Source organism: Colletotrichum navitas (assembly GCF_030913465.1).
Source record: "Colletotrichum navitas strain CBS 125086 chromosome Unknown LY79scaffold_1, whole genome shotgun sequence".
NCBI lineage: Eukaryota > Fungi > Ascomycota > Sordariomycetes > Glomerellales > Glomerellaceae > Colletotrichum > Colletotrichum navitas.
Window position 1 is genome coordinate 1,341,246 of NW_026850547.1, and position 24,707 is coordinate 1,365,952.

General features: G+C 55.7%; 9 protein-coding genes across 9 annotated transcripts; 5 read left to right on the top strand and 4 right to left on the bottom strand.

The window, feature by feature from the left end:
* Positions 1-916: 916 nt before the first annotated feature.
* LY79DRAFT_503406 (arginine N-methyltransferase 2) lies at positions 917-2,309 on the top strand (the record flags this gene model as incomplete). Its single annotated transcript, XM_060553393.1, has 2 exons — positions 917-2,225; positions 2,275-2,309. The coding sequence occupies 2 exons, from the start codon at positions 917-919 to the stop codon at positions 2,307-2,309; spliced, it is 1,344 nt and encodes a 447-aa protein (XP_060420840.1).
* Positions 2,310-2,481: 172 nt separating this feature from the next.
* Positions 2,482-4,161, bottom strand: LY79DRAFT_585833 (hexokinase; the record flags this gene model as incomplete). Its single annotated transcript, XM_060560546.1, has 5 exons — positions 2,482-2,905; positions 2,962-3,416; positions 3,467-3,877; positions 3,940-3,965; positions 4,023-4,161. The coding sequence occupies 5 exons, from the start codon at positions 4,159-4,161 to the stop codon at positions 2,482-2,484; spliced, it is 1,455 nt and encodes a 484-aa protein (XP_060420841.1).
* A 2,277-nt stretch (positions 4,162-6,438) lies between these two features.
* LY79DRAFT_585834 (ribophorin I) lies at positions 6,439-8,043 on the top strand (the record flags this gene model as incomplete). The annotated part of the gene is made up of 3 exons (XM_060560547.1): positions 6,439-6,797; positions 6,858-7,709; positions 7,764-8,043. The coding sequence occupies 3 exons, from the start codon at positions 6,439-6,441 to the stop codon at positions 8,041-8,043; spliced, it is 1,491 nt and encodes a 496-aa protein (XP_060420842.1).
* Positions 8,044-8,207: 164 nt separating this feature from the next.
* LY79DRAFT_15310 (uncharacterized protein) lies at positions 8,208-8,967 on the top strand. Its single transcript, XM_060551073.1, has one exon. It carries the CDS (start codon positions 8,512-8,514, stop codon positions 8,920-8,922), a length of 411 nt encoding a protein of 136 aa, XP_060420843.1. The 5' UTR covers positions 8,208-8,511; the 3' UTR covers positions 8,923-8,967.
* Positions 8,968-9,578: 611 nt separating this feature from the next.
* Positions 9,579-9,893, bottom strand: LY79DRAFT_574676 (uncharacterized protein; the record flags this gene model as incomplete). The annotated part of the gene is made up of 1 exon (XM_060559617.1): positions 9,579-9,893. The coding sequence occupies one exon, from the start codon at positions 9,891-9,893 to the stop codon at positions 9,579-9,581; it is 315 nt and encodes a 104-aa protein (XP_060420844.1).
* Positions 9,894-11,284: 1,391 nt separating this feature from the next.
* On the top strand, positions 11,285-13,267 carry LY79DRAFT_533315 (sphingolipid long chain base-responsive protein LSP1). Its single transcript, XM_060556356.1, has 3 exons — positions 11,285-11,688; positions 11,906-12,431; positions 12,493-13,267. Coding segments are annotated over exons 1-3 (939 nt in total). The 5' UTR covers positions 11,285-11,686; the 3' UTR covers positions 12,904-13,267.
* Positions 13,268-13,368: 101 nt separating this feature from the next.
* LY79DRAFT_664651 (uncharacterized protein) lies at positions 13,369-14,642 on the top strand (the record flags this gene model as incomplete). The annotated part of the gene is made up of 2 exons (XM_060562929.1): positions 13,369-13,666; positions 13,834-14,642. 2 exons carry the CDS (start codon positions 13,369-13,371, stop codon positions 14,640-14,642), a joined length of 1,107 nt encoding a protein of 368 aa, XP_060420846.1.
* A 1,617-nt stretch (positions 14,643-16,259) lies between these two features.
* On the bottom strand, positions 16,260-17,937 carry LY79DRAFT_585836 (uncharacterized protein; the record flags this gene model as incomplete). Its single annotated transcript, XM_060560548.1, has 2 exons — positions 16,260-17,694; positions 17,747-17,937. 2 exons carry the CDS (start codon positions 17,935-17,937, stop codon positions 16,260-16,262), a joined length of 1,626 nt encoding a protein of 541 aa, XP_060420847.1.
* Positions 17,938-21,375: 3,438 nt separating this feature from the next.
* Positions 21,376-22,091, bottom strand: LY79DRAFT_574680 (chitin synthesis regulation, resistance to congo red-domain-containing protein; the record flags this gene model as incomplete). The annotated part of the gene is made up of 3 exons (XM_060559618.1): positions 21,376-21,727; positions 21,803-21,931; positions 22,054-22,091. The coding sequence occupies 3 exons, from the start codon at positions 22,089-22,091 to the stop codon at positions 21,376-21,378; spliced, it is 519 nt and encodes a 172-aa protein (XP_060420848.1).
* Positions 22,092-24,707: the final 2,616 nt, after the last annotated feature.

Here is a 24,707-nt window from a genome sequence, read left to right on the forward strand (position 1 = left end):
AGATTGAGACAAGTGGTTCCGGTACACAGTGGAGCCATCTTAAGAATTTTCTTGATAGGAAGAGGAAGGTCTCACCTTATACAATTGGATCCGTGTAGCTGATGTTTACTACGTAGTTGTTGGATGAAAGTACGTAGGTTGGTGACTGGCACGGTCGGGTGATGCAGAGGCTGGCACGGGCAAAACAATGCGAGGTGGCCGACAGTTACGAGACAAGCTTCAGCAGGGGGAAGGGGCCTCGGATGGGGACGCACCTTTGCTCTGCAGCAACGCATCCAGCCAGCAGCAAGTCTTCGGGTGGAATTACAAGGAGTCTGCACGAGCTAGGTACCTACTTTGCCTCTCTAAGATCACAGTGATTACCTTTCTATTTTCCTTACTGTCATTATTGCCGAGCATCACGCGCCGAGATACTTATCATGGCAGACGAATAAAAAAAAAATCCTATGCCATTTCTTGTTTGCCCTTCCCATCGCTTGAAAACCTCTACTGTGTAGTCATCGGACCCAGTGAAATGTAGTTTAGCCTTGGCGTAGCTCTAGGCCAGTCCCGCCAGTACCCAGCAATAACCGCAGGGGCCATTGGCCAATTGTAAGTGGTAAAAACGCACGTGCAACAGACGTCAGAGCGGTCCAGCACATGCAGGAGGCGTGTAGGAGGCGGACCTCGAAGTCCCCCCCCCCCCCCCCCCCCCAAGTCTGTGATGGCGGGGTCAGTGGGGGGATGCATGCCTGGCCGGAGGCGACAAGCAAAAGTCCTGCACCCGGCCGAGATCTTGAATTCCTCGGCACATCACGGAGCTTGACCCCGGCAAGCACGCACCGATCCGGATCGAAGCCGTGTCAGATCCGATCCCTCCCTTCCGATCAGAACCCGGCGTCCCGAGAACCTCTGAAGTCGAACAATCGTTGCAATCATGGCGATCGACGACTCGATGCAAGCTCGCATCACTACTGACTGCCCGGACGAGACCCGCGAGATTCTTTTGCACGCCTGGAGCCACGACAAGCCAGCCCTCAAGAAGATCCTTGACGAGCCTGGCAAAGCCAACTGCCAGGACCCCACGACCGGCGAAACGCCTCTCCACGCCGCCATCCGCGCCTGCGGCCCCGCCGCCCAAGATGAAGATGACTTGAAGGTCGAGGAGGCCAAGGAGACGGTCCAGGAGCTCTTCCTCTCTGGCGCCATCTGGAACGATGTCGACTCCAACAACGAGACCCCTGGCTGCGTCGCCCAGCGCTTGGGCCAGAGCGAGCTGTACAAGCTATGCGTCGAAGCGGGCGTGCGTGCGGAGCTCCTGTTCGGTCTGCTGGACGGCTACGAGCAGCTGTCGTCAGGCTCCGAGATGGACGAGGATGAAGCGGTCGAAGTCGTCGACGCCGATGCCATAAAGGCCTTCGAGGCCGATCTCGAGGCGATGGGGAACCCACAGGACCCCGAGGAGGCCCCCGAGCTCGTCCAGGTGCCAGAGGCCGCGGCCGAGGCCGACGCTGGCGCTGATGTCAACGAGCAGAAGAAATTCGTGCCCCCAGTCGTCGAGGACCCGAGCCTCAGCTCTGAAGAATACCTCCGTTCGAACCTGACCTACTCGGACGGCAAGCTCGTCGACGACGGCGGCAACGGCGTCATGATGGCTTGGGAGACGGATATCATGCGCAAGAGCGTCGATGCCGTGCTCCCGGGCCTGCCCGCCGGCAAGCGCATCCTTAATGTCGGCTTCGGCATGGGCATCATCGACACCATGTTCCACGAGACGCGACCCTTGCGGCACCACGTCATTGAAGCCCACCCCGAGGTGCTCGAGCACATCGACAAGCCCGAATCCAAGTTCGGCGCCGCGTGGGAGGCGAGCGGACCCGAGGAAGGCGCATTCAAGATACACCGCGGTAGATGGCAGGACGTTGTGCCCAAGCTGCTCGAGGCCGGCGAGGTCTACGACGCTATTTACTTCGACACCTTTGGCGAGGACTACAGCCAGCTCAAGATGTTCTTCACCGAGTTCATTCCTGGCTTGATGGACTTTGAGGGCCGTTTCAGCTTCTTCAACGGATTAGGGGCAGACCGAAGGATATGCTATGATGTGTACGCCAAGGTAGTGGAGATGCACATGACTGATGCTGGCCTGGACATCGAGTGGAATGAGTTGGACGTGGATATGAAGGGTCTTGAGGAGGCTGGCACAGGCGAATGGGAGGGAGTGAAGCGTCGCTACTGGACTTTGGACAGTGAGTTTCTCCTTGAGGACAATTTTTCACATGTGCTAACATCACACAGAGTACCGGTTGCCGACCTGCACGTTCATGGGCTAGCGCCTTATTAGGGATACTGGTCGTATGAGCTATCTAAATAGGTCTGATGGACATACACCGTAGAACCCATCCCAATGCAAACTTGGAATCAATACGCCCGGTCTACGTTTTGTCAGCCGCCCGCGTTCCCCCCTGGACACCGTCCTCGCGACTCATAAATCATCTTCAAAAGCTATTTGAAGTTATCAGGGTTAAGAATGCCAGCCAAGTTGCCCTGCTGAACGCGCTTGAGGGTCAGCGCGGCAATCAGTGCGGCACCAACACCGCTACCGTCCTCTGCCGCGAGAACTTCGATGGGGTCCTCCTCCTTGCTGTTAGTCTTGGCAGGCCAGTCGAGGATTTCGCGCAGAGCCTGGGCTCCGCGGGCCTTGAAGTGGGGATACTTGTTAAATACCGAGCCGTCGGCGCCGACGTGGCAGCTCTCGTAGCCCTTCTTCATGCAGATGGCAGCGACGCCACAGGCAGAGAGGCGGGCAGCGCGGGTGCCGATCAGCTCAGCGAGGCGGCGAACCAGCTCCAACTCGGGTTGGGTGGCCTTGATGTTCAGCTTGGAGAGGAACAGGTCGCTCGTCTCCTGCAAGTTCTCAAAGGGGTCGCTATGCAATGTTAGATTTCAAAAAACTTCAATTTGGTTCGTGAGAGCGGAACATACTCCTCAACGGCGGACAAGAAGGACGAGTCCAGGGTGTAAGCCTTGCGGAGCTTGGCAATGTCCTGGTTCTCGAAGATGTGCACGGCCTTGTTGTCGTGCAGGTCAACAAGAACCAAACGGAAGATCTCGCCCAAGTAGAGACCGGCAATCATCTTCTCGAATGCCTGCTGACCCGGGCGGGGAGAGTCCTTATCAATGATGATGTCGTAAGGGGTGCGAGGCAAGACCTTGTGTTCGTTATCAAAGGCGCCCCACTCGCAGTTGATGGCCATCGGGGTGTCGGGAGGCAAGTTCATGTGAGCAAGCTTGGGGATGGAACCACAGTCCTCCATGTAAGCGGCATTGCAGCCAGTGCCGAAAATGCAGCCAATCTTCATCTTGGTATCGGTGTAGGCCGAGGCGATCAGGGTTCCAGTAGTATCATTGATCAAGGCAGTAAGCTTGATAGGAACGTTCTATAGAGTCGTCAGCGCCTAGCTCGTCTCTTCTGCACCCGGAGACTTACCCTGGCAGCCAAGGCAGCCTCGAGGAATGGCACAACGTTCTTGCCCTCAACTCCGGCAATGTCGAAACCCTTGGTCCAGCGCTGAAGGATGCCCTCATCGATGTAGTTTTGGGTAGCGGGGTAAGAGAAGGTGAAACCGAGAGGGATCTTCTGAGACTGAGGGTGGTCGGGGTGATGAGTCTCGATGAACTGAGCCAAGCAGTCGGCAATGTACTCCCACAACTCGTCCGCCTGTCCGGTCTTGAGCTCCTCGGGCATGCGGTACTTGGACTGGATGATGTCGAACTCGGATTTGACATCTGTTAAGGTAATCTCACAGACACGGAGGTTGGTGCCGCCCATGTCAAGGGCCAGGTAAGTACCAGTTTCGTTGCCATCAGGGAAGGACATGACCCAAGTAGGGTTCATGGGCTATCGAAGAGATTAGAATGGTCATTGATCGGTGGGAAGCCATGGGAATATTCCCAACGTACGATGCTGCCGCCTTCAACGCTGAGGCCTGTGACGTGTTAACTTCTGTTCAGTCCTCCCCATGATGTGCGACTGCAAAGCTCACCCTTCTCCAGCTCTGAGATGAAGTGCTTGCTGATTTGCTTGAGCTTCTCGGTGGGGACAGTGAACTGCTCCTCCAGCTTCTTGACCTCGGCCAACAGGTCCTTGGGCACATCGGCCATTGAGCCTAGAGGTTCACCCATTGTTAGCGAGCTGAGACAAACCCTGGAAAATGACTGGAGCAGTAGTGCTTGCTTTGGCGTGAAGGAACGAAAATGTTGGTGTGGTGGTAAGATTTCTCCCTGGTGTGGGGAGCAATGTCCTTGTCTGTGATAGTCATGGTGACGGCACTCTGAGATAAGACTTTCTAGGGTAATAAAGCTGCCACTCTCAAAGTGCTACACTTGCGTGCGAGGGTATCACGGAACAATTGTATGTGGAGAATAGATGCGCAGCTTTCAGGACAACAAGACGAAAGGCGCAAACAATGACAGACAAGCAGTAAGCAATGTAGCGGTCAACACAAAGGGCTGGAGAGCAGACAAGCAGACCGGAACGGTGCTTGCCAGCTTGTTTATAGCGAAAGTTGTGGTGGGAGAAGAAGCAAGCTGGGGATAAGGTGGGGGATTGTCTGATAAGTGAGACAATGTCTTGCAGCTCAACGCCGGATAGTTTGTACTTGCCCATGCCCATGAGAGCGCCTGAGCGAACCCCTTGGCTTGGGGTAGCTCCGGGGAAGTTGCTCAGCGGGCTAGCCTTGTGGCGCAACATGTTGCCCGAGACGATTGGGTACGCCATCTGCCTCTCAGACTTGTTTGGGCTCGGGTGGTGATGATGATGGTGTGGGCGGATAAGGGATAAGAGGACGAGGTGTTGAGGATGAGTGGGAGGGTGTGGCGGGGGGTGCCAGCAGCGTGGGCGTGGGTAGGTATAGCTACCATCGTCTCGAAAATCGAAGTATCTCGAAGAATGTCTCGATGCCGGACAGTAGCCACAAGATCCGTGACCCCACCATATCTAACGCTTCCGGTATTCCGAAGAAAAAGTGAAGGGGAAATTGGATCGCGATTGTGTACATACCCTTCCTGCTGGGCGGAACCTTAGGACCGAGACCGACCATTTTGATGGGAACTTTAGGTGGATGGCGGGGTAAAAGCTTGGTGAGGGGTGGCGGTTAGGCTTCTAGGTGACGAGAAAGGAGATGCCGCGACGAAGCTGACGATGGCGCAATGGGTATACAAAAGTCGTAGATAGGATGGATTGATCGTAGGCGTGGCCAGTGTCGGAAGTGGACAGTCACTGGGCTTGTGTCAAGCGAGGGGACGTTGAGGAAAAGGTGAAGAGGCGTAGATCATCTGACCGAAGGGGAATGAGGTGAGGTTCAAACTTCAGGTGGACTCAACCCTGTCAGGTTGTCAGGTCCTGCGCCATATTAGAGCTCTGCACTCCCTCACTCAGCACCACCTGCACGCCGATGCATTGTAGCTACCTACCTAGGTAAGTACTTGGTTTGATTACCTAGGCACCTACCTAATCCCTTGGTTACGGAGTACCTATTTTGTGGCACCCTTGGCTCCAACCCGAGTCTCCAATTCCCGAAACTGCTGGGCCAGTCCATTCTTGTCTTGGTGCCACGGCCACCAGCTCAGACACATGGGAAGCTAGCACTGATTTTTCTTGCTATCTTTTTCCCAGTCGTCCACCCTCGTCCAGAGGATACCACGAGATTATTTGCAGCCGCCTTACTGAGCCATGGTTTGAGGTGGATCCCTTCTCTACCTTAGGGTTGCCCTGGCATTGGGCGTAAGACAGGCGGCGGAAAACATCTGAAATCGATGTGATTTTGACAACCAGCAGCACACAGTGAAATGGACAACTGTGCCAACTGTCTATCTGCCCAAATGTCAACGGATTGGTCCAAGGTAGGAACTCCGAACGTACCCCCAGGTCTACCTGCACAAGGAGACTACCAGGGCATGTCTGGTGTCGGAACCTGGTGGGGGACGTCTTGTTGAGGGACAAATCGCAGCTTAAAAAAATAAAAATAAAAAGCTGCCACCCCACTAGTCCCCGACTGCCTGCTGAAACCAGCCACCATTGATGAGTAGAGCTCTGCCTGCCAAGCCCCGCAAGACTCCAACAGCAAAACGTGGAAGAGGCGCCTGTGTGGCTGGAGCTACCAGGTGTACCTACCTGTATGCTCTATGTGGGGCCGAAGGCTAGGCCGTTCCCGTGAGCTTTGGCCCGGATTAACCCTACCCCGGTCCGACAGCTCCCAGATGCAAATGGTCTGTGCACCGCGTCAAGCAACGTATTCCGTAAGCCCCTTTGGCTGGAGGTAGCTGTCTCAGGAGCCAGATCGTCACTTCGGCAATGGAGTGAATGCCCCAATTGCGCCTAAACAACTGCTTTTCTTCGTTCTAGATCTTCATTGCCGGGAGCGTGCTGTCCATGAGCATCTTCATTAACTCTCCCACATCATGAGAGCCTTCGCCATTGCCGCCGGGCTTCTGACCCTGCTCTCCCCGGTCGTCGCAAGCTCCGACTCGACCGCCGCCGCGGCAGACAAGGTGTCCAAAGTCAACCTGCCCACCAACTTCGAGCCGCCCCAGGTCTTCAAGAACGCCAACCTTGTCCACATTATCTCTTTAAGGAAAAACTACGTCAAAGAGACTATCAATGTCTTGATTGAGAACATTGACAAGCAGCCCCAAGATGAATACTATCTACCCTTCACCCCCGCCCAGATGTCCCGCATTGGAGGCTTCGAGGCCAAGGACAAAAAGAACCCCGAAGCTGGTCCTTTTTCTGTCGACGTAGTCGAGGTTGATCCTTTAAGGTAGGTGGAAAGCGACGCATGCTCTAGGTATACACAACGACAAGACTGACAGGTGAATAGCGAGACTCAGTACTTCAAGATTCGGCTCCCCACGCCCTTAAAGGCAGGTGGTCAGCAGACGCTGACCATCTCTTACTACTTCCTCCGGGCCTACAGCCCCCTTCCTGCCTCTATTGCGCAAGACGAGCAACAGTACCTCACATACGACTTCTCCGTGTACGCGCCATCGGCCTACGTCACGTCGAAGCAGAAGACGGAGGTTAAGGCCGCCTCGTCCAACATCCCCGACTTCACCAAGCTTCCCGGAAGCGGTGACATCAAAGAGTTCCCTCAGAAGCAAAGCGCTAAGCTCGTCTACGGTCCCTTTGATGAGAAGCCCGCTGGTGCATTCGCCGCTGCCCAGGTGCGGTTCGAGTTCACCAAGCCCGTCACCCATGTCGCCAGACTCGACCGCGACATCGAGGTCAGCCACTGGGGCGGAAACGTGGCTTTCGAAGAGAGATACGAACTCTACCACCGCGGCGCGAACCTTTCCAAGCTCTTCAACCGAGTTAAGTGGGCGCAGGCGCAGTACTACAACCCCAATACGTACGCGCTCAAGGAGATGAAATTCCCGTTGAAGGCCGGAAGTGCCGATCCATACTTTGTCGATGTCGTTGGTAACGTCTCTACATCGAGATTCCGCTCCAACAAGCTTGAGGCTCTTTTGGAGATTAAGCCGCGCTACCCTATCTTTGGCGGTTGGAAGTACCCCTTTACCATTGGCTGGAACTCGGATGCGAAGAACTTTGTTCGCACCGTCGATGCTGGCAAGTACGTTGTCAACGTGCCCTTCTTGGAGGGTCCTAAACAGCCCGAGGGTGTTGAGTACGGACAAGTCAACTTGCAAATCCTTCTGCCGGAGGGAGCAACGTAAGTGGAATCCATACCTCAGAGCCACTACTCACAGCTAACAAGCATGTGCAGGAACGTCAAGTTTTACACCAGCCTTCCCCAGTCTTCAATCACGAACACGGCCATTGGCGTACACAAGACGTATCTCGACACCGTTGGCCGCACAGCCGTCACCATCAAGGCGATCAACCTTGTCGACGAATTCCGCGACCGGGAGGTGATTGTGTCGTACGAGTACTCGGTTGTCTCCGCCCTGCGGAAGCCTATCGTCATCTTCAGCAGCACGATCGTCCTGTTCGTTGCTGCGTGGCTTGTTGGCGGACTGAACCCTAAGATTTCGGGCAAGAACTAGAGCGGGGTGGGGATGGACTTTTAGACATTGGAATGGCGGCTTTCCTAGCATTGTACATGTAACATCAGACGGACATCTAAAAGCAGAGTGCGGAACGAATGGCTTTAGAGAATCACAATTGGACTGAAATACTGATATTCGTTCGTTGATTGATCACTGCTGACTCGGCGTGTCGTACTAGGTGATGCCAGGGGCATTGAAGGGGAGGGCCCGATGTCATTGTTTTGAGCATTTGCGAAGGCGTGGGATTCGGGGAAAGTCCCTGCCATCTGTCCAGCATGCTGCCAGGAGGATGCAGGCTGACGTAGGCTGACCAAAAGTGTGAGTACGGTGGAGAACTGGGGTTTGGATAGACCCGATGGGAAGATCAGATCTTAAGTCCCGTTTTTAAGGGCGATAGCACTAGGAGGTCATCAAGCAGAACAAAGGAGGTACAACCTTGCCCAATTCCATTCATGGCATACATGTATGTATTCAAGGTTTTCTGTCTTGCTCCGAACGTTGGCAACGATTGTAACGGTAACGGCCGGCGACACACCGGTTCAGCGGGTTTCCCGCACCGAAGAGCGGAACTGGTCGAGAAGACAGAAAAAGAACAGACAGCTGATCCTCGGCAAACTTCTCCCTTTGAGTCCCTACACGATCTGTGACTCTTCCCTCAATTCTAAGGCCTTTGGGCCTCCACCGCTCCTTAAAAAAAAAAAAGCCAACTTTCCCTCTGTTGGCGCGAGTCCTCCGGGACCCGGTATGTTGCGCGAGGTGTCAGAACTCAAGGTGGGGAGACCCTGGCGTTGGATGTGCTCAATGCGTGTCCCGCCCTGCGAATTGAAGCAAGGGTCGGAACCAGGGCAGCTCTGCCCACGAACCTGGCAAGCCTAGAGGCTGGGAGAGGGGCTGCGAGCAGAACTTGAGACCATGAGCCAGAAGCCAGGAGCTGAGCCACCCATGACTCTGACGACCAACCATCAATCACTCATGTGCACACTCACAGGGTTTCGGTGAGGGCTGTCTCGCGCCTTGCTTGCTTTTGTCAATGCCGTCTGGAGGGGGGATGCGGGATGGACGTAGGATGGGAGGTGGGATGGATGACGGGCTGCATGAGCCTTGGATGGCTCGAGTCCCCCCTAACACTACCGGTACCTCTCCTACTACTGCGTATGTACAGAGCAACATACTTGGAAGACAAGGTCCAAGCCGTCTAGGTTCTGGCGATCTGGTGACAGTAATGAGTTGGGAAATCATAAAAGGCAGCCCGTCGCCCCCTACCATACCTATTCCAGTCCGGTGTGTCCGTAACCTTGACACTTGTTCACTAGAATCTTCGCGGGGCCTTCTAGTCGCATCCATCGTCTGTTTTCTGGCCAGCTTTGCATTCTGGTTAGCCTGGCACCACTAGTATCTACCAACCAACCAACCAACCAGATCACCTACCGTTCGTTCTGTACAGAACACCTCAAACTTCACATAGCCCTTAGAGAACGATCCGCTCAACAAACGATCGAACACCCCATATCCGATCAAGATGTGCTTCGGAACTAGCGGCCGCAAATACTACTATCATGAGGAGGTGATCCCCGCCAGGTACCACCACGGACACCACCACCACCACCACGGGCATCACCACCACGGACACCACCATCACCACCATGGCTCCTCCCCGCGCGCGAGCTACACGAGCGTGAGGCGGTCTTACGTCTCCAGCGGCCCGCGTGCCAGCTACGTTGAGCCCGTGATCTACGAACGGAGCAGTCGCACATACCGATAGAAGGGGTCAGGCGCAGTATCGCGCACGAGAAGCAAGAAGCGGGAATATGTCCCAAGCCACTTATGGTCAGACGAGAAAGCGGCATGGCGTTTCAGAAAGAGGGGAACGACGGAAAGGCGACGGGCAATATAAAAAAAGACGACGAGATGGGATGGGAGCTTAATCACCCGAACCATAAAGCGACACACGAATAACGACAGCGACGGCGTCGGACCATTTGGAGGATTTGATGTTGGTATTTGGCCTTGGACGGCGCCGCATCACGAGAGTAGTGCTGTCAGGCTCTCGGATCCGGAGTTGTATGATTCCGTTCGGCATGATTATAATGAAATCAATACCAAGTTTACGTCTCACAGTGAGGTCAAACCCGGCATTTTTGTCTTGGGCAACATTTTTTATCTTCCCCTTTCCTGTTCCTCATTTTGTTGATTCCATGCTCAGCATCTAGACTTTTCCTTCCCTTCGGCAGATGGTGCATGCACTCAGACGTAGGACAAATGCGCATACTTACTCTTGCTATAGTTTGTTGTGTCCCCAAAGCGCAAGAAGCAAGGAGCGAGCGCCGGCCAAAACTGCGCCTGGGTAGGATTTTTTTTTTTTTTCAGCAGCCTGACGACCTTGACGCTGGAGTTCTTGAGCATGTGCGACAGGCGTGCGCTGCGCTGCGCTGCAATTCCATGCAATATGGAGGAGCGAGGCAAGAAAAGGATACCGACCCAGATGGGAGAGGGGCAGCGAGTGAGGGGGCCCTTTCCTGGGTGATGCCCAGAGCCGCTGGTGTCTTCTTCCGTGACGTCATGGCGCGACCCCTACAACCTCCGTCATTCTAAGCATCATCGCAGCCACACCCCGAGAACAGTTCTTGGGGAAAGAACTACACAATCCAGCCCGGTCTTCTCGGCATGCCTCGCCGCCAACCTCTGAGCTGTAGACAGACTGACCGATCAAATGCGCCTTGGCTAGCTCTCGTACAAGTAGCAGATGGCCCGCGCAGAAGCTGTCGTGGCTACCTTGGTTGTTTGCCCACCCCCCAGCCCGAAGAAGACTAGAGTCGGAACTAGGTACCTTTCCAGCCTGTGTCTAGTTTCCCTCTTGTGATGTGGACGGCCACCTGCCAACAGCTCAATTACCGTAGACACTGGTGAGATCCGGTAAAAGCTAGGAAACCTACTAACGGTAAGGGGTATCGCGGCCGCTGTGAGAGGTATAGTGCGCTGGCAGAAACAGGGATCTAGAGGTGGCAGAAGCAGGGGTTGGTTATTTACGTCAGCAGTAGGCAAGTAGGCAAGTGGGTGGATAGGTGGGCTAGTGGGTTGACCGCTTTATATATTGAGATTAGCGTGGTAGATATCCGCTAGCTGCTCTAGGATATCGGCTAGCTTTCTCAGGCTAGCGGGTTTCCTAGCTTTTACCGGATCTCACCAGTGTCTACGGTATGACATGACTGTCTCACTCGGTCCCTTACTCCATTCCGACTGTCCCGCTGTCGTACCGGCGTCTCCCTAGACCAAAACGATCGTCATAAAGTCGGCTGTTTACCCTTGACGCATAACGGCTGTCGCACCTTATATTGCTTCAGTCTCCTGCTACCCGACGAACCATCTCACTCACCTTGCCCTATCATTTGCTGTGAATCAGATCAGGCGCATTGCAAGTTTGGCTTGAAGAAATCTGCAGCTGCGAATCACATATACTTACTCTCTGGTATCCAGCTTCCCAGAGGCGTGCATCACACCCTACAGGGTCCGGGTCTCTTCTCTCCTGCCATTTTCGCATTCACGGCGCAGCATAGGTCTTGCTTCAAATACTCTGCAGGTAGCTGCCAGAAGTCGCAATCAGGACACAGAGATCCGTGATCGACACCGGTCAACCGTAACCATGTAAGTGAGGCTCTTTTCATACATAATAAGCCAACGTCATCATCGCCAATATGCTTCGCTTCTTTTCTCGCAGCAGCGAGAAGTGCGATGGTAGTGAAAACGCCGACTTGAACACCACAGGCTACGGTTCACCTTTGGTGTCTTCCACCATGACCCCGTCTACGTCTGGCAGACACCTGTGCAACCCTGTTCGAACCGCCGACTAACACCGTAACAGGAACCGTTCACTATCCATCAGATCCAACCACCGCCGCAATGGCTCCCAAAACACCTCCACAAAGCGCACCGGCTTCTCCTTCAACTCTCTGCGCGGCAACGTCCAGCCCGAGCTTTCACGCAAGCTCTACCGCATCATCAAGAGCGAGAACAACCTCATCACCGCCCACGAGACGGCCGGCCGCGAGCGCATCTCCATCGCCACCCAGCTGTCCGAGTGGGGCGAGCAGACCAACGACGCCGCCGTCTCTGACGTCTCGGACAAGGTCGGCGTAATCCTCAGCGAGCTCGGCGAGCAGGAGGACCAATACGCCCACTCACTCGATGACGCGCGCGGTGTTCTCAAGCACATCCGCAACACGGAGAAGAGCGTGCAGCCAAGCCGCGACGGCAAGGATAAAATTGCCGACGAGATTGCGAAATTGAAGATGAAGGAGCCCCAGAGTGCCAAACTCGTTGTGCTCGAGCAGGAGCTTGTTCGCGCCGAGGCGGAGAACTTGGTCGCCGAGGCCCAGCTAACGAACATTGTGCGTTTCTGCATCTCACAGTACTCTCTGCCCCTGATATGCTAACAACGGTACCGTGTAGACTCGCCAGAAGCTCAAGGAAGCCTACGAGGCCGAGTTTGCCGCAACCATTGAGCGAGCCGAGAAGCAGATCATCCTCGCCAAGCACGGCCGAAGACTGCTGCAGCTCCTTGATGACACCCCGGTTGTTCCAGGCGACATGCGTCCGGCCTATCACCATGCTCAACAGGCACGGCAGATTCTCAACGACGCGGAGGACGACTTGCGTGACTGGCGTCCCGAACAGGATGACTATGCTGTCGACCCATCCGACTCTGTGTCCAACGCTAGGGGAAAGCAGAGCGTGGGGCACGACGACGACGCCCATATCGTTGCCAGTTCAACCACTGGAAACAAGGCGACTCGAGAGAGCGACGCTGGTAGCGCGGTCAGCGATAGAACGAGACAGGGAGAGGTATTGGCAGCTCATTAGGTTGGAAGAGACAGAACTCTGCTTGCTATTTTATTTGGGTCTGGGGGGTATTAGAGAGACGGATGGACGTGGAGGCAACCTTTTCGTACTTTTACGCCACAACATTCTTACGGCCTCTTTTGATGAATTTCATGACAATACCACGAGTGTACCTTTTGTTCTGATTGGTTTCACCGACCACTTTGAAAACCCTAAAATCAAGATGGAGAGACACCCATCAACTTGAAACGTATAATGCCGTGAATGCCATTGGGTGCTGCGGCCCAAAGTCGATAGGCAGCAACAGGCAAGGAGGCGTCCGACCCCGCTTTGTGGAACGCCATAAGAAGGCCGCCGCCGGTATGAGTGCATCGCCGTCTGGGCAGCGTCGATTCCCGGCCACCTCGACAAACCAAAACCATTGCAACCTGCACCCTGCCGTGACGAGACCCCCAGCCAGCCAGCCAGCCAGCCCACCTAGTCTCTATGGCCTCCTCTTCCGCCGCCTCGTCGAGCATCGACGTCACGGGCTTCAACCCACAGCTCAAAAGTCCCCTGTTCAGCGTCCTCCCCGGCGAGGTCCGCAACGACATCTTTGCGCTGGCGCTCATCCAGTACGACGACGGCGACGACGCCTCCGCGTACCCGGAGGACTCGTACTGGTACCGGCCGGGGTTCCGGGGGCCGAGGCACAGCAGCAGCAGCCTCCTCCGGACGTGCAAGCTGGCGTACGCCGAGGGCCAAAAGGTGTTCCTGAGGGAGCAGGAGTTCGCGTTCTGGTTCAGTGCGTATTCAAGTCCCCTGTGAAAACTCACCCTATTGTGACCGTTCACTATCATCCTCCCCCTCCCCCTCCATATCCTGACGCATGGGCCAAAGTTAAGGGGGGAGAAAAAAAAGAAAAAAAGAGGCTAACGGGAAGGGCCCGCGTCGGCCGGTGCGAACAAACAGACCGTGGCCCCGAAGGACGGACGGGCAACGACAGCTGCGAGGGCTTCTTCCTCGGGCTCACGGCGGAGCAGTCGCGCGACCTGCGGCGGGTCCGGTTCTTCACGCAGATGTTCTGGCTCGAGGGGGGCGACAACCTCGCGTTCCTCTTCTCGCATCCGCGGTTCCGGCCCGAGTCCCTGACGGTGACGGTGCGGTACTCGGACTGGTGGCACTGGGAGAACGACGTGCCGCTGCGCATGCGGGAGGACTGGCTGCGCGGGTTCCGGGGGCCGGCGGGCCTGCGGGAGCTGCGGGTCGAGTACGAGACGCTGGCGGGCAAGAGGGACGAGATGATGGCCATCGTGGAGCGGAACAAAAAGTGGAAGCTCGCCGTCGGCGGGAGGCGGAGCGTGGAGCGGGACGAGGACGGGGTGGAGGAGGAGGTGTGGGAGGAGGACGAGGGCGGGTACCTGAGCGCCGAGCGGACGGCGCTGGAGGAGTGGAGGTGGACAGGGACGAGCCGGCTGGGGGGCAGGGCGTGGGAGCACCACGGGGAGGGGGACACGGTCGAATACGTCGTCGTCACGGACACGTGGAGGTTCGTCGAGGGGGCCATGAGCGAGGCGGACCGAGAGGGGCGCTTCGAGCAGCGCCTGGACCAGGCGCGCAACATCTACCGCACCGCGGACTACGACGTGGCGCGCGAGGAACGGGACAAGGAGCTCCGCGCCTGGGCCGCCCGGCGCGAGGTGTTTCACCTGCTTCTCCACGATGAGGCCCAGCGCCAGCGCCGCGCTGCGGCCGTCCAGCGCGGCATGGCGCACCGCTAGATGGGCTCTCGCGGACCTTTCAGTCGGCGCGGGTGTGTCGGGGGACGGGAGGGAACCTCGGCTGGGTATGCTACTACAAGCCGGCACCCATTGAGGGGGTGGGTGGCTTTCGGTTTCCCTAGTACGGCGGCCACTGCCAGACGGGATGCGTCGTCCCCCCGTTTTCCTTATAGCGGGAACCCCACGATCCCCTTTCTATTCCTAACTTATCCTGGATCGAGTAAGCCATGCGAGACGGTCGCCTGGAACGCGAGGGAGGACGTTAATGTATCGGAACATTTTTGCAAATCATGCAGAGTTATATATCGGGCCGCGTTCTTGATTTGTCCTCCCAATCCCGTAACAATCCCCCGGGGTTGGTCAGTACGCCCTGTCGCCCTTCGTCGCGGCTTCAGGATACCGCACCCTTGGTCGCCGCGTCTCATGCATCGTTCCGACTCCCCATCTGCTCGTCTTCTCTTTCCCCTTGAACCCCCCATCTGTGCCCGGCTTTACTGTTCGAGAACGGATGCGTCGAGCATGTAAAGGGGAAAAGGGCCGATCATAAAACGGACCCTAGCCGCCGCCCCCTCTTCCCCCATGTGGGAGAGGCAGGCGTTTCACCCCAAGTGTCGGCTCCGAAAAACCGCGGTACAGACTTCCTCCGCCGGAGCACAAAGGGCCGCCGAGACACGGACGGTAGGTTTCCTCGTAGCTCTGCTGGGCCTTGCTTGAGCGTACAGACCGGTGTGCGTGGTGTCTCGCAGCATAGACTCTACCGGGACCGCAGCTGCCCGGGTCAGTTGCAGTTTATTGATGGGTGCTCTCGACGTCGATACCCTCGGCTTGCCCGAGTTATAGGCTGGGTTCCTCCTTAGCATACCTGTCACTACGACCATGTCCCGCAAATGCGCACGTTGGTTGAATGTGGCTTCTGGTATTCATCTGCTATCCTCCGGCGGGGTCACTTTCGAGACCCCGAACCCGGCGCAGCTACAGGAAGCCATGCCGACAACACAGTGTCCATCCTCCTAAACCCCTCGAGTCAGTCCGTCTTTAACTTCCTTAGGGCTCTCCCAATTGACTTTCAGCCGGAGCCCCCAACTCAGAACCATGCCGAGCAGGATGAAGATAGCAGATGGTACGACGCCAGCCTGCGGCTCGTTCAGCGCCAAGAGAAAGTAACCCGCATGGTTATCCACACCATTTGATAAGCAAAAGTGAAAAAGACCAAACCCACAATAGTGTCACTCCAATAACGTCAAGGAAATTGAAACCAAGAAAAACAAGGCGCCCCAACAAGAAGATTGACTTAGGTCGTTATATAGCCCTGAACTGCTCCTCGTTATGATGCGAAAATAAAGCGGCCCTTTCTGTATGCCCGAAACTCCTAGGAAGCGGTCCCCAAACAATGCTGTTTTCTGAGCATACCAAATATACGGCCAATAACCGTATGAATCGAGGGATAGGGCTTATCCATCCGAGACAAACCTCTATCGGAAGATTTAAATTTAAGCAAAGCTGCGTGGATGAATCTCTGACCGAATTAGGCTTTAAATAGAAGTCTGGTATAGGCGGAAAGGCCGTCGATGCTCCTTTGCATGCGTGCAAACTGCTCACGGTGTTCTGTCGTTTTGCTCAGACGCCGCTCCAGCCGTCCTTGGTCGGCTGGTACGCCTTGTATCCTGGGTAGGTGCCGCCGCTGCTTTGCGGAGGTCGCTGCTCTTCCTCCTCTTCGACGTGCTGCGGGACGCCACCGCCTGGGCCGCGGTTGTAGTTGTACTGCTGCGGGCGGCTGTTGCCGCTAAAGTCGAAGCCAGCGTTGTTCTGGAGATTCGGGGACACCGGTTCAGCGGTGTAGCTGCGCTGAGGAGCTAGGGGGCGGGTGGACTCGGAAGAGTACTGACGCGCACCGCCTCCGTATTGCGGGCGGCCATAGTTGTCCGCAGAGTACTGGTCTTTCTGGTCATAGCCGTAGTCGTTCTGGGGCGCAGGCGAGCGTCGGTACTCAGAAGGAGGAGCCGGAGACCTGCGGTAGTCGTTGGGAGGGGCGGGAGAGTCGCGGTAATCGCTGGGAGGTCCGGGAGAGCGGCGGAAGCCAGGCGGCGCGGGACTGGGCCCGTTGCGAGGAGGTGCCGCGAAGCTCCGGGGAATAGGAGCCGGGCTGGGGCCGTTACGCGAAGGCCGGCCCATTCCGTATCCTCCCTGCTCGTAGCTGCCATAGTCCTGGTCGAACTCCTGCTGAGGGGGAGGGTAGGTCTGGCCCCTCTGCTGCCCGTACCCGCCTTTGTTGAATTCCTGGTGCGGAGGCCGGCCGCCTTGAGCCATTGCCATACCTCCTGCTGCTGCCATACCCCCAGCTCCAGCGCCGTAGCCCTGGTCAACTCCGAAAGACGAGGTCGATTGCCCGTATGCGCCGTTGTAGCCATTGGGCCCCTGGCTGCCCATCGCATAAGGGTTTGCAGGCTGGTTGGTGTTGGGGAAGTAGCCGCTGGCACCTGCCTGGGCATTCTGGCCATATGGACTCCTGTCGCCCGGCATGGGGCTGTTCGGGTGCGACGTAGCGTTGGGTGCCATCAGGGGCATGTTCTGTCCGTTGGGGTTTGGTGAGGCCGCAGGCTTCATCTGTTCAAGCTCCACCTCTTCCTCGACTGCGACCTTCTTAGAGCCTGCACCCTCCCAGCTCGGCATTGCCGGTAGCGTGTCTGCGTCTGCCGAGTTGGAGCCGGACTTGCTGACCTCGAACTCGGCATACTGTGGCGGCGCTGCAGCCCCACTGGCCGTGGCGGCAGGTGCTGTCGAATGCGCCGCATGCGCAGGAGCGCCGTTATAGAAAGGAGCCATTGGCGCCTGGGACTTGTAGCCTTGATTCGTCGGTCCATATGAATCGTCGAGATGCTTGTGAGGTGTCCCCTTGGGGGTGTCGCAGCAACCGCAGCATTCGCCGCAGCACTTCAGGCAATAGCAGCATTGGCAGCAGCACGACAACCCGCAGCAAGCGCATCGGATGATGCACCACACAATCGAGAAGATGATCAAGCTGACAACAATTATAACGCCAATGACGGGCCACCTGGGAATGTCAGCGTCCAAGCAGCCGGGCGAGGCTACAGTCAAAAACCTACTTGCAGTACGTGGCGGCCATGCAGTTGTCCCAACTGGAAAAGGCCTTTCTCACATCGCTGACCTGGTTTCCGGCGTTGGTTACCGTGTCCGTAATTCCGCGGTTCTCAATGTTCGCGGCCAGGCTCGACACGACCGAACCCAATACCCCTCCCCGAAGACTCCTCGCCATGGCGACATCGATCGAAGGCATCTTTGAATGCTATTGTTTCCCCGTCTTTCTGTTTTCTTCTTTTCCTCCGAAAATGAACGTGATTCTCGATAGTATACCCACAAAATAGGGTGTATCGAGGTCGATTGTTTAAGAGGTTTCTAGATCCGAAATAATCATGAGGCTACAGTTCCATCATGTCCTCGGCCTTGGGTGTTTTTCTTCGGTTGCTGTTGTTCGATTGGCTTTGAGCGTAATCAAAGTGCAATCAAGGAGGAAGGCGAGTCGTTCGTGGTGCCGGATATCGAATAACGCAGGTGTAACGGTCGAATGCGCCTAAGAGAAAGGAGGATGGGAAAATCACAAAAAGCCAAGGGCAAAACGAAAGTTGGGTGGTGGTCGGAAACGAAAGTCGAGAGGCTCACAGAGGAACCAAGTCTGTGTCGCCTGCAAAGAAATTGAAAGAAGAGTTCGTCGTCACTGCGACAGGGCAAAGCGTTCGCCCCCCTTGAGTGTGCGAGTGGGTGGGGGCGGATGGTAGAAAAAAGACGGCGAATGACAGCAAGGGACGATGCTTAGCCAAGAGGTCTTTCGTCTCGAGAGACCACTGAAACTGGGCGGTGCAGGTCAGCAAGCACGAGGGGATCTCCCTGAAAGCTGGGCGGTCGGTGGCCAACAGAGTGAGTAGTTTATATCGGTCGGTCCTATTACTCAATGCCGCCTTGGAGTACCGTCTACACTCTGCAGATTCGTCTACCGCTAATTCTCAGGCTAACGGCAAGGAGTATCGCGGCCACCAAATAGGGGCTGGCGTGCTGGCAGAAACAGGGATCTGGTGATAGCAAAAGCAGGGGTTAGTTATCTACGTCAGCAGGAAGTTAAGGCGTAAGAACAGTAAATAAAGGGCAAGTGGGCAAGTGGAAGGATGGGTGGAAAGGTTGACCGCTTTCTATGATAGGTTTAGCGCTGTGAGTGGCCACTTTCCCCCTTGCCGTTAGCCTGAGAATTAGCGGTAGACGAATCTGCAGAGTGTAGACGGTACACAAATCAGGGAGGGGGCGGCAATCTGTGTTGGCCTGTCGAGAGACACGGTTATCCCAGGTTGGATGGAGGCTGGGGGCTGGGGGCGAGGGTCGTCCGTTTCGCGAGACGTGTCGAAAATAAGTACCGAAGTGGCTTCGAGACTGATCCTTGCTGCTTTTCGCGGTGCGAATCGGGTCGAGTCGAATGATGAATGAGAGACAAAAGGGAGTGCTGCCAAACAGCCTCAGGAATGGCGAAGGGGATGAGGTGAGATAAGGCTTGTGTGGCGGATGGAGGAAAAGGAGCGAAACGGCAAAGGACGCGCAGCCTGGCGGGTTTGTCGGAGGGAATACAACGCGGGAGGCTAAACAAAAAAGGAGTGATTGCTTAGAGGCAGCCCGTAGATGGGACGAAAAGGGTTCCCACGAACACACAAAGGTCAGAGAGGATCAAAAAGTGGACAGGGAAAAGATTGCGAGGTGTCGAGAGGAAAGTAAAAATGAGGAAGGGATTGACGTGACGGACATACACTGCAGAGATCGCTTTCCCGCAGGAACCCACGAGGGACGATCAGAGTTAACAATGAGGAAGGGGGAGGAGAGCAGTGAACACCACCAAACGGGCCTGCCCGGTCAAATCACAATAGAGGAAACATTACGGATAGACCTCCCTATAATGCAGGTCATGCAGCCATAATGCAAGGCACCCATCCACCCACCCCTCGCGCAGGACGAGAGAGGGAGAGAGATAGCGAGCGCGGCCTGAGCGTAGCCCGTCCAAGGGGAGATTTTTGGAGGGAAATTTGAATTGCGATCGAGCGCCGTGCCGCCTCTAGCAGACCGGAGGCCCCTGCTCAGACGAACACGGCTGAGGGAAGCGGTTCCTCCCTGTTTCTCTCACGGTATCCGTACCCTACGGAAGATTTTATTTCATTTTATTGTATACTGGCATGACCCTTCTAAATTCTCATGCGTCTTCTTTTCAAACTCCCGTATCTACTACGTACCTGTGCGGCGGCTCAAGAGACCGCAATGACCACGGACGTTTCTCTGCTGCTGCTGCTGCTGCTGCCGCCGCTGCTGCTACTACTACTACTACCTGCGGGTACCGACTTGATCTACGTAGTATTGCTGCCGCTTGTCGGCACTGCCTTGTAATTTCTTGCTGGTTGTCGCTTACGGGTCTTGCGTTTGAGCTGTTGAACGCCCACTATTCGCCGGTATGGTAAGGCTTCCAAAACGGTTGTCCGGCACGCCTACCTCCCCTCCCCCCCTCCCCCGGTTCACCCGTCAGGCCCTCGGAGATGATTGGCTTGACAGACCGGTCATTGAAAGTTATTACCGGTAGTTGGCTCTCTTCGCCCGATGCCCCATCGTCACACTCCCACATCCCTCTTAGCGAGCACCGTCGATAAGGTGAAACATTGTGCCCGCCTTCGTCTCCAGGTGCTTTGGCCGATGCCAAGTCAGCGGTAATCCGTGCCTGAGGCCTGAGATGACGCAAAGGGCCATGGCAAGGGGCCCCCAGCGGGAATACATTAGAAGAAAAAAAGAAAAAAATGGCAACGGTTATTTCCAGCCACATCACGCTCTTGCTATCGCCACATCCGCGCTGGAGCCGCTGCGTGCCCGTATGGGGCCACTGCGGTCGGATGAATGCAGGGAACGGACCGATGTCTGCAGACTCGACCGCAATGGATTTTGCTTTCTCGGAATCCCTACTGATGACAACAAAGTCCTCCTCCCCCTGAGACCTCGTCGTCAAAAGAAACAAGCTCCAGGCACGGGCTATCACCCGTCCCAGAAACGAATGCCCGTCAAGGAATTGGGTTTCCAGGCGCAGCGGCCCAGCGAGAGCCGTCCGGTCTCGGGTGGGGAGAGCCTACCTGCTGCTCACTGCACCAAGTATGCAAGTTGCGGACGCCAGCGCTTCAAAAGTGAGATGTTATTAAGGGGATTTCACGTAGCTGGTTTCATTAAGAACTCGCGAACGAGTTGGTGACGATCATACCATGCAGCTCGGCATCGCCCATTGTTGCTGGACTACATATTTCATTTTTCATGATGCATGAGGTGGTGGCCTGGCCTGGCCTGATGCCTGCATCGCACATGCGCAGTCTTTTTAGGGTTTCTACAGAAACGCTCGTGGAACTGGGTGTCGATACTGGTATATTGTACTGTCAAGTCATGTCCAGAGCCTCCGGTGGCTCACATCCGACTTGGGCCTAGAGCCAGAGTCAGATTATCATCATACACGTCAGCTGATATCCATCCTATCGTTCCCCTACATGGGTCGCCTCGTTTGTTGTGTCATGTGTGTGTATGTGTACAACCGGAACTCCATTCCAAGAAAACTGCCAACGCCGTCCCAGGTTTTCGCAATGAAGGTATCATGTTTGTGTCGCGAACCACTTTGTCTCCAAGCAATCACACTCTCGTCGGCCAACGCGACCCGTCTCTACTTTCCAGGTGGCGGGCCAGCGGGAGGCGAGTAGACGTCGCGCTGGTACGAGTTTTGCGGCTGCTGCAGTTGGATGCCCTCGTTTTGGGCGCCGTAGTAGCCGTCGTTGGGGTTGAAGGTCGTGCCGGTGTACTGGGGGTTCTGTTGAGACTGTCCGTAGGCCGGTGGCGGGGCGGGGTAGGATCCGTCCGCGCCCGGTTGAGGGTAGCCTGCGTAGCCCTGGTGCTGGCCGTTATACTGCTGGTTGTAGGCGTAGGTGTGCTGGTTCTGTTTGTTGTTGCCACCCATCCACCCGAAGCCGTACATGGGCTGGACGCCGCGTCTCCTGCGACGACGAGCGTTCATGCACCTATTCGGAGACTATCAGTATTGATGATTCGTTGACGACAGGGGAGGCGTGGAAGCACTCGGGGGGCACACTAACAAGATCACCATGAGAAGTGCAAGGCCGGCGACGACGGCGGCGAGAACCCAGCGTCCCCACCAGTACCACGCGCCGCGTTCGTAGCAAAGTCCATTTCTATAGACTTGGCCGGAACTGCAAGGATATTGTCTGCCGGATTGATATCAGCATACAGAAGAAGAGCATCGTGGAAGGTGCATCGGTGCATGCCAGTTGGTTGGTAGGCCCAAGCTGCAAGTAATGCACACAGATTGGTCCGAGTGTGTACTTACCTCTTCTCGAGAGCTTGAGGGAGTTCAAAGGCCGCCATGTTTGACGGTGGCCGATATATGTGTATTTATTTGTTTGTTTGGTGAATCGGTCGTTGCAAGGCGCCCTGCCAAAGCTACAAACGTCAATTAGGCCACAGGTGTTTCGCCAATCGAAATTTCAATCGACTTCGATGGACAGTGTGTATTGCTGGTTAGGGGAAGAGTAGGTGTGTAGAAGGGCGAAGAAAAGTAGTCGTGAGGAGAAAGTTTCAGCCGCTCATGTGTTATGTGTGTGTGCTTTTGGTAAAAAGGTTCTGGCAGCTCGTTTCTCTCCGCAGCGTAGCTGTGCTTTCTTTGGTGCGGCGTTAGAATCGAGGGAGGTGACTGGTAATGGTGGATGACGTGATGTTTCTTCAGAACCAGTATAGGTGACGCCCCAAACAAGGCTGGTCTGGACCAGGAAGACTCTCTCTCTTTCGATGTGCACAGAAATAAGATACTGACTCGGTCAGGTGATAATGCGAGAGAGCAGCTTATTTAGGATGCAATGCAAAGATGGTCGTTGGCTGCAGGTGCCAGGGTTTAATCGGATAAGGGAATTGTTTACTTTTGTCGCGGGAGAAAGCCTCTGCGACTCAAATATGTACAAGGTTGTTGATTCCAGGAATGTATGTATGTAGTGCGATAGTAAAAATCGGACGGTGGAGAAGAGAGAGAGGTTGGAGGGAAGGGGAATGGCGGAAAAGGAGGGATCAAGTTATAATAGTAGGTTCAATAAAGTGAGCCAAGCAAATCGTCACCAGACGAAGACCCCAAAGCTACGTCTTGGGGGCTGGGCAAAGTCACTTGTTCCCCTCGCCATTGCGTGGCCTTCCCTCTTTGCCCAGACTTGGTGAGACCTGGAAGATTCTTGGGGCGCTGCAAACGCCCGCCCACACTAATCCCCCCAGTCTTTGTCATTGCCAGACAAGGCCAAATTCACTAGCCCCGATGCTACAGTCATACCTATCCGACTCTGCGCCATCAACTTGAACATATCCGTTTGGACCATCGAGCATGTCAGCATCAGATCTCGTCGCCCAGCCAGCCCCAAATCCCCCAATATACAGGCCCGTCCAAAGCATCAAAGGCACAGGTGCGTCAAGGTTCGTTCTGCTCCGCCAAACCATTCCAAATTTCAACCCACTTGATCAATAACAACAGGCAGACCGGTTCTCACGGGAGTCCAGTAGCTCCGTCCAGAGTGGCTGTGTTCGCACCTTCGCCCAACCACGGCTGCCTCCCCCCCCCCCGGCTTGGTTACGAGCGAATCGCAGAGCCCCGACTTCTGGGCCAAACGTAGGCTAATGGAGAAGCAGTCATCTCCCAAGCAGTCGGCCCACCTCCGGACGCCTCACATCGCCAGCGCGGGCAACACTTGGCTGTCCCCGTTCCGGCTGCCGACCCCTTGCCCCTCGACGTATCCTTCCCAGGGTTCCTCGTCGACCCGTGGCGCGGTCGCCCGCAGCGTGGCTACGGATACCTTGAACACAAATCATACACAGTATAAAGATAGACTAAAAATAAAGGATTCGGTTGATGGTCCGTTTTGTTTGGACCTCGTTTGTTTGCCTTTGCGAGAAAGGGCTCACTAACACGCCAAGCAAGTTGGGCGGTGCAGACTCACGAGGTTATCCAAACATTTTTCGAATCGTCTCTTCGTTTTGCTGTTTGCTCATCTACACTGTGGTACCTAGTCAAGAACTGTACACACTGAGGCATCCCCCGGCGAATTTGATAATCTTTTTTCGCCGCCTCCGGCCAATCTATGACCAGACGATATCGGTGACTTGCGGCGGCATTCCGACGCAGGTCCGACTGGGCGGGCTGCATCGTAACCCAAGGCACCAGCCATCGTAGGTACCTCGCATTCTACAGCTTCGTTTGAACAGTGTTCCACCGCTCACTGCCACCAACCCTCACTATACCAAAACCGGGTGCTTCGTATACTTTCCAAGACCGCGAACACAACCATCCGGCCTAGTGACTTGAGACCCTCTGTGCGTCCCGGGTGCTCGGGAGGTGGGAATACATTACAATTGTGATTGAGGCTTTGACCGCTGACGCTGATATGGCTCTCTCCTCCACTCTTCGCGTGGCCGAACCCCACCGGGGATGCGCTGGTCCACCCCCACCGCAGACGCTGCAACCAGGCAAATCTCTCAACGAGCCGCTATGCAGCAGGGCCATCCTAATGGTAACTCTAAATCATGAGCAAACTCGCCCAACTTGATTGATACACGGCACTCTCACTGGCTCGTTGGTGCGAAAGCTCAGCCTAATATAGACATGCTATGAGGACACAGCCGAGTCCGATTGGGTGAGTTTGGCCAATATATCTGTACCCCTCTCTCTTCTTCTTCTTCTTCTTCTTCTTCCTCCGCCCAATCGTTGCTCAACAGAGCAATCCGAACGGGACCCTTCTAACTGCTCGGCTTTGTCGCCAAGTCTGTTTCTAAACTTCTAGCGCCAACTCTGCTCGTTTCTTCCCACTAGGCGCTTCGAAGTTGGTTGGTTTGGCCCCCAAACTCTCTCTACCTCGTTGTTTGAGACTTTCGCAACATTCCCAGCACGCCGCCGGACTTGGCGGTCTGATGCTCCCGGTCTTCACCACCTCTCATGACCGACACTCCTGC